Source organism: Quercus lobata, chromosome 8 (assembly GCF_001633185.2).
Source record: "Quercus lobata isolate SW786 chromosome 8, ValleyOak3.0 Primary Assembly, whole genome shotgun sequence".
Taxonomy (NCBI): Eukaryota; Viridiplantae; Streptophyta; class Magnoliopsida; order Fagales; family Fagaceae; genus Quercus; species Quercus lobata.
In genome coordinates this window covers 3,010,135-3,018,519 of record NC_044911.1, presented here as the reverse complement: position 1 = coordinate 3,018,519, position 8,385 = coordinate 3,010,135, and the positions used below count along the sequence as shown (strand labels likewise).

Here is an 8,385-nt window from a genome sequence, read left to right as displayed (position 1 = left end):
TCAAGATTAGGATGTAAGTTAATATGTTTGTTGGGCTGAGGCACTCCATTTACGAAATCCTTACTGTTAGTACTAATCTAACCAATGTTGTCATTTTATTGTTTAGTCAACTATCTGTCTGGCTACATAGTAAGCTTGATCAATTCATACTGTTAATCATGCCAAACCATCAATTCATTTCAGCAACAACTTGGAGAATTCAAAGAAGCTCATTTGCTGGCAATGGTTTCAATTGTCTTTTACAAGACTGGACCAAGTTGTTCATGCACAAGACAAGACTATCAATAAAGTATTATCTAAATATAAGGCGATTGTCATTCAACCAAACCACACAGCCATTGGAAATAGGACCCTCCAAAGAAGCCCAAGCATAAAAGACAATTCTCAGAGTACAACAATTTTTCCTTGTCCATGCAGGCAAGACTACTGGGTTTAGCCAGAAGTCTTGTAGTTTGTACTTTATAAAATTCGTAAAAATAAAAATGGATTCTCTCCATTTTCCTTGAAGTTTTCATTTGCACATCCAGATAGAAATATATTTGATTTAGAATTTTCTCTAGACCATAGAACAATTAAAAAAAAAAAAAAAATTTATAGAAGAATGAAGTAAAATGCTTTATTTTTTTGGTTGGAAACGGTGTCGTCTCTGCTTCAGAGAGTACATGCGTTTATGAAACAGTGTTGCAATACTTTAGTGTTTCACGTGCGCATCACGTGAGATTAAGAACAGTCAGTTAGTTAGGCTTTGACACACGTTGCTCAGTGATTGGCCAGGAATTAGGATTAGCGGAGTTCGTTATATTTTAGTTAGCACTGTGCAACGGCTAACTGAGCTAATTACTGATATACATTTTCCTTTCTCTTATTTTTTATTTTGCACCATAAAATAAAAATAACAGAGTTGAATTGAACCTATATGTAAATGTACTTATTCACTCTCACTCTATAGGATAGTTCCCAATTTCTATTTATAAAGTGCATTTGAGTATTTTTATTCACTCTCATTCAATAAAAGTGTTCATAGATAGAGCCAATAAGCAACTGAATCAAACCAGAAACAGAAATTTTCTTCAAATCCACTTTGCTAGTGTAGACCTTTGAGTAATAGGTTCTTTCCTCAGCAGGATTGATTTTCGAGTGGTGGAATTTGATCAGTGTTTCTGAATAATGATGATTAAAAATTATGACAATGAAATTAATAGATAACTTATATCAAAATTTTAATTTGAACTACCCATTCACCAAATCAATCAAAAGATTCAAAACATATTTTTCTGTTTCTTCTACAAGTCAAATTAGTAACATAGACTTGCCACAAAAAATAATTTGTGACACTATTGAAAATTGCAGCTTGTGACATGCCATATAAATGTAATATAGGAATTCAAATTCAACAACTTTATTGATTGTTCATTTGATTTGTAATTTCTTGTATTTTTCTCAAGGCTGCAACAGAAAAGACAACACCACATTAGGTATGACATTTTAGTCTTTAAAAATAGTTTACTCTTTCACAAATTAAAAGCAAATGTCTTTTCTGTAACTGTGATTTTTTATGAAACAGGAAGGTCAAGGTGCCCTTAATAACTTTAAAGATTTGGTGTTCACTAATAGAAAAACCTGAAGCCAGAAGCCTGGAACTACTCCCCATTGATCTCCTACAAGCCCATCAGGGCACCTTCGTCAATTGCTTTCATCTTTCAATCATAGTAGATTATTGGACAGTGTTCCAATGTTAGGGGGAATGCTTCCACATTGTTGGTAGCTATGGACAAAACCGGTTGGTTACTAGGAGTGAATGTATTAATAAACTTCTGCCAATGAGATTCAACTTGCTACAAACCTTTTAAACTATGTTCCTCAGCTAAATTAATCAAAACCAATCTTAAATTATTAGATTTCATATAGTTCATTTACTAACATCAGATTGTGATTCTGTTATCTATTAATTAAAATGGTGGCTGTAATAGAATGTATGAAAGACTTTGATAATTTACTGTAAATGTAATGTTCTAACGGATAAGTGGGTGGGAATGTACCTGTAATTTCCTGAAAGTGGTGTGGGCACTTTGGTCCTCCATGAATCAAGTTTGCAGACGCTTAAACAATTTTGAATCACCAACCATGTATCTTTTGTAGTATTCTCCACGAGTCCTATACCTGAAAGTGACAAAGGGAATATGCTTGACTTTCCCAAAATCAGGGCCTTCATTTGGTTGCAGACTAAGAACGAAATCAATTGGCATTTCATCAATTTGCAAATTTTTTAGTCATTTAAGATGGTGGATGCCAGAGGGCACCTCCTTCAGCTGTGGGCAAGCTCCAATTCGAAGCCTTTCAAGAAAAGGTAGGGCACCTTTGTCTATCATCAACCTATTCAATCCTCCCAAACTTTCAAGTCCAAGAAACTTGAGTTTCTGGAAGCCTTCTCCCTCAATATGTAATTGCTCACCTCCGTATACGTTGTAAAGCCAAAGATACTTCAAATTAGGCAAAGCTTGAAGGACTTTTAATGGATCATCCATCAATTTTAACCAGTATAAACCAATTCTAACAATACTCTTGAGTTTAGGAATCCATTCTGGCACCTTTTCTAGTCGCCCAAATAGGGCAAGAGTTTGTAGGAGGGGTGGAGGAGAAGACATTGATTGTAATTCAAGAACTTCTTCCTCACTTGTTGCCATGATTTTCAATGAAAGAAAGTGTCTCATTTTCTCTAGCACAGTGCACAAAACTATCCCATTTTCTCTCTTCAATTTAGTGATCTCCAACTTCCTCAATTGTCCCAAATATCCCAATTCTGTTATAAGGGCATTGTTGTTGGCTTCAATCTTAAAAAGCTTTTGTAAGGATTGTAAACACCGAATGCCACAGTGTATCTTTACAGCTTGTAAAAAGTCAAATTTGAATTCGACATCATTGTTTTTAATGTACGCTCCAAGATATCGTAGCTTACGGAGCCTACTAATCTCTATTGGTAGTTCAGACACAAGGGAATATTTCAAATCCAATGTCTCTAGGTTGTACAGTTTACCTATGGACTTCGGAAGTATTTGTACTTTGGTATCTCTTAGGCTTAAATATTTTAGATGCAATAGGTTACCAACTTCTTTCAGAATGTAATCAATAGGAGCACCTTCACAATCCATTATATTCATTAACTTAAAGTTTACGAAACAAGTAGTAAGAAAAGAATCCGGCATTTCATCCACCTCCAAAATGAGAATAGTATGAGTTTGAGAATTAGTAATACTCTACAAATTAGTATTCACATTTTCTGAATTGAGAGGCGTCGAGTAGTTCTTTCATAATTTGAATAATTTTTCATAGAGACCAAACCAAAACTCAATTCCTCTGACCTTGATAGAATGACCTCATGCATCATATCATGAACTCGACAATTTCGAATTCTCCCAATATAATCTTCCCTATCCACTTGAACCAAGCTTCTGCGAATAAGCTAGTTCAAGTAGTCTTGTGCAACAACTTCCAATGTTTGCCCTTTCTTTTCTTTTACAAAACCTTCAGCTATCCATAGCCGAGTTAGTCTTGCATAATTAATGGAACAATCCTCTAGAAACATTCTGAAATATTAAAAACATGCTTTGAGGTTGTAAGGTAGATCATGATAACTGAAAGTTAGAATTCTAGTGATACTTCTAAGACGAGAATTACTCTCAAACTTTGAACTAAGACTATCAAGAACTTTGTTCCACTCAGAGACTACCTTGGCTTTGGTTGAAAAAAGACCACCTATGGCCACAATTGCTAATGGTAACCCTCTGCATCTCTCAACTATGCCACGAGAAAAGTCAACAAAATCTGGAGGACATTGCCCCCCTTCACGTTGGAACACCTTCTTACAAAAGACTTCAAAGGCTTTTTCAAATGGTAGAGATGGCAACTTGTACACATAATAATCTAAAGATTCATTGCTAGAAGGAGCAACATCTTAATTTCGAGTTGTGATTATTATTCTATTGCCTTTGTCATTACAGGGGAAAGCACATTTTATATGGTCCCAAAATCCTGTATCCCATATATCATCAAAAAATACCAAATACCTTTGTTCATGTAAATAGTTCTTCAATTCTTCAATTAGTGATACCACTTTCATTGTATCAATTTCCCTAGGAGCAAACTCCTTCCTTGCCTTGTAGAATTGCTTTATCATATCCCTTAATAGCTCCTCCATCTTGTATGATTAAGACCCAATTATCCAAGCATGACAATCAAAGTGTATTGTCACCTTATCATTATCGTATACTTTCTTGACAAGAGTGGTCTTGCCAAGGCCACCAATGCTGACCACTGAAAACACTATGCGATTAGATGGTCCTTCTATCAACCAGTTTATGAATTTGTCTCTATGAGACTCAGGGTGAGTTTGTTTCAGCTTTTTAAAACTGGACTTTTTGAAAAAGTGGAGTTTTTAAAAAGTGCAGTATGAAAAAGCTAAGTGTTTGGTAAAAACTGTTAAAAAGTGCTTTTCGAAAAAGCTGAGTGTTTGGCTAGTACTTATAAAAGTGGCGGTTTGAGTAATAAATTACCAAAAAAGAAAATGTATATTAAAGTATTGTGAAAATACTTTCTAATTTTTTTTTATATATAAAAATTTCTAAAAAATTATTCTAAAAAGATCTTTCGAAGTTTCTAAAAAAATTATTTTTTTCTCACCAATATTAACTAATAATAACTTACCACTTAAGATTTATTGTGAAAATATTGTGATAGCATTTCTCAATTTTAATTACTCATTCTTTATTTTATTTTTCCCTTATTTCTTTACTCTTTTTTTTTTCATCCATATTTCCTTCTTTTTTTTTTTCTTTTTTCCCCCTCTTTTTTTCTCCTCCACACACGTACCCTTCTCTTGTTTTTTTGTCCTACCATTTCCTCCAGAATATTCCAGTTTTTTTCTTTTTTCTTTTTTCCCTTTTTCCCTTACCACTTCCTGCAGAGCGTTCCACTTTTGTTTTTTTATTTTTTTTTTATTTTTTTTCCCTTTTTCCCTACCACTCCAGAACGTTCCACTTTTCTTTTCATTTTTTTTTCCTTATTTCCCCTTTTTCCCAACCACTTCCTCTAGAACGTTCCAGTTGCCACATAGCTCTCTTTTTCTTTTTCTTTTTTTCTTTTTTTTTTCCTTCTTCCTTTCTCTCTTTTCTCTTACCACTTCATCTGCAAGTTTCTTTCCCTTTATCCCATCAAAACACACAAACTTAAAGGTCACACACACCACACCATTTGATACTCATCAAACGAAGATAGAGGGGGAAATCCAAAAGGGAGGAATGGGTCAAATCAGTGCTTGATCTCTGCCTTCACTGCCGCCTGTCTTGCTTAACACACCTCCGTCGACTACTGATCTACTCTACCTTCACTGTCGCCTGTCTTCCTCCCCACTGCTGCTTGATCTCTTCCCCACTGCCAATGACATGCGACAAAAATGGGTTAGATCAGTTTTCTTTTCTTTTTTTTTGGTTCTGATTTCATTATTGGGTTCCTTTGTAAAATTGTGTTATAAACAAAGGGATAAAATTGGGTTTTTGGGAAATTTGCACAACGGTAACATGAAACACACCATCGCTTTTTTGCAATGGACCTTAGGGTTGCTTTTGCAAAACGCGCTTTTCCTTCACAAATGAAAACGTAGCTTTTTTAGAAAACGCAACTTTTAAAATTTACCAAACGCACATTTTATAAATTTGGTTTCAAAAAGCATGTTTCAGCTTCTAAAAGTTGAAACAAACGGGCACTCAATGCCCACAACCTCGACTTCCTCAATGAAAGGGGATGCCATTCGAGGATCATGCCATGTGTCACTTATAGTATCACTGTTAGATGTGCCTTGCTCTTTTGCATTAAAGCCATATCTTTCACCTCTCTTTCTAATGTCTTCGAGCATCTTGTTGACACCTTGAATCTCAGAGTCTATCACATGTCGAGCTTTTAGGTTTATAGTAATGAGAAAAACCTTCTAGAGGAAATGGCAGAATTTCCTTCGCCTATGAGGTTGTTTTGCAAAATGAAGAATGTATTTATCAATGACATCTTCTATGTGATAAGCTTCTTCTCTCACCTATTTTACCCATGTCCTTGCTACATTGCTCATGTCATCCTTCTCAGCCCTTGTATCAGCATCCTTGAGAAAAGGCTGAATCATTTCCATTTCACGTCTAATGCTTATAACTTCTTCAAGGACACCATTAAGCAATTTCACTTCTTGGACAAACAACGGGATCAAATTTTGTATAACTAAGCTTACTGCACTTTCTGCAATTTTTGTTTCTTTCTTGAATCACTGGCCATAGTTAAGTGCATACAAATCATTAAGTTACCAGATGTAAAAGAAATAAAATCAGATTCAGAAGTAACAACCTACTTTTATAACAATTAGTCGCTAACCCGTGCGGTGCACGGGAAAATTATTGAAAATGAAATCTAATGAATGCAAAACAATTTGTAAAATACCATTTAAATTAAAAGACAAATATTAGTGAATGTTGTTATCCTTAGCTGTTTGTATTACATCTAGAGTTTCATATCTAAGCTACTACAATACTATTTGTAGCAATTGAAGCTCACAATATAAGTATATTATATGAGGCCAAAACTTATATTTTCTTCAAGCTCCCCTTAGCCTTAGAAAGTCCCTAACAATTTTTTTTTGTATTGAATTTGATTTTAGAGGACTTATTCAAAATTATTTGAATTAAACGTCACAAATTAGAAAGAAAAAATAAATAACATTACAACATTGTAGTTGATTAATATACAAATAAACTACCAATTTAACATGATAAATCACTATTAGTAATTTAGAAAGCAAAAATTAACAAAATTAAAGTTGTTGCCCATTTAACCTAAAACTTTTCATATTCTAAAGTTCTCAAACACCTATTAACAAATAACTATTGATATAAAATATTCAGTAATTACTTCAACACCGCAAGTTGTTCATGCTATAAAAAATTTGAGAGAATAACACAGCAAGCATCTTAAACTCTTTCTTGCTTGGATCCTACAAAACAATATATATATATATATATATATACAGAGATGGAGACAGAACATGCCATTAAAGAGACAACCAATTACGATAGTGTTGGAGGAAAGTAAAAGATTAAAAAAAAAACTGAAGAAGCAAGCGGTTTGGCTAGCATACTAGCTAGTTAATTTATGTCAAAAGACATAAAAATCTTACAATCAAATAGAATCCATAATTAAATAAATACAAGTGGTACAATCAGATAAATAAAAGGTTTGTCAAGATGATCAAGTTTGTCAATGAAGAAGATGCCGCAGTTATTGATAAGGGTAATCTCTATCTTAAACTTGTGATAATGTTGAAGATGCAACAACTACTAATTATGCAGATCTAGCATAATCTTATTTTGATTCAACTACAACAAAAATGACGATAATTACCATAAAAAGATAATTTAAAAAAACTATCTTTTATGATATAGCCAAGAGTACAATCAAAGCTAATAGAAGGATTTAAGTCGATTTCATTGATGAAGGAGGGATTCACTTAAATGAGGAGACCAAGAAAAAAGGAGAAGTATCGTGTTCAAAGTATAGTATTGAATTTTAAACTCTATAATTCAATTTGGTAACTACTAAAATACCTTAGGAAATTGAATTTCTGCATGCAAGGATAACATCATTCAATTGAATTTCTGCAGGCCTGGAAACTACTAAAACTCTATCATTCAATTTTCTAACTACTAAAGCTCTATCACATGGATACTACTAAAACTCCATCACACAGATCACGCAATATAAACCAATAATGTTACCGTCTCAAACGTTAAAAAATAAATAAATAAACCAAATCAATTTTAAACATAGAAACAAAAAATCATATATCAGTACAAATGCCCAACTTAAATACATAAAAACTCATATATGACCCACAACACAAAAGAGCTAGTAACAAAATTTTTAAAAAAAAAAAAAAAAAAAAAGGAAAAACACGATAATCCTTACATTGAACTATTATGCAGGCAGCCATAAGATTAGAGGTCAAGAGCAACTGGATTTAGAGATACCTAAATTGAATCATCTAGCTTTTCAATATTAATATAGTGTGAAGGGAGGAAGAGATGAAGGAGTTAGAAAGCCAAAGTATGGCATTAGGAAGCTGAAAGGTTGTCATTTGAGATTGTAACCGTTAAACACAAAGGGTTGGGAATTATTTTCTTTTTATTAGTATTTTTAAATTTAAGAAAACTAATTTAAATTGTAGGACAAATTCAGGAAAAAGAATGGTAATGACATGGCAACTGATATGGCTCAACCTGAGTGTAACAATATTAAATGCTACGTTTTAGCTTTTAGTAATATATAGATAAGTAAATATGAAACACAAACACTACA

General features: G+C 33.3%; 1 protein-coding gene across 1 annotated transcript; it reads right to left on the bottom strand.

The window, feature by feature from the left end:
• Positions 1-2,270: 2,270 nt before the first annotated feature.
• On the bottom strand, positions 2,271-4,195 carry LOC115955515 (disease resistance protein RPM1-like). The gene is made up of 3 exons (XM_031073646.1): positions 4,065-4,195; positions 3,658-3,935; positions 2,271-3,136 (listed from the first exon to the last, which is right to left on the bottom strand). Exons 1-3 carry the CDS (start codon positions 4,193-4,195, stop codon positions 2,271-2,273), a joined length of 1,275 nt encoding a protein of 424 aa, XP_030929506.1.
• Between the last annotated feature and the right edge of the window lie 4,190 nt (positions 4,196-8,385).

Coding starts and splice junctions, on each gene's coding strand:
- LOC115955515 (XM_031073646.1), bottom strand. CDS start 4,195: ATGGAGGAGCTATTAAGGGATATGATAAAGCAATTCTACAAGGCAAGG. Junction 3,936..4,064: donor AACTATTTACATGAACAAAG/GTATTTGGTATT, acceptor TGCTCCTTCTAG/CAATGAATCTTTAGATTATT. Junction 3,137..3,657: donor GAGTAATTCTCGTCTTAGAA/GTATCACTAGAA, acceptor TGGATTGTGAAG/GTGCTCCTATTGATTACATT.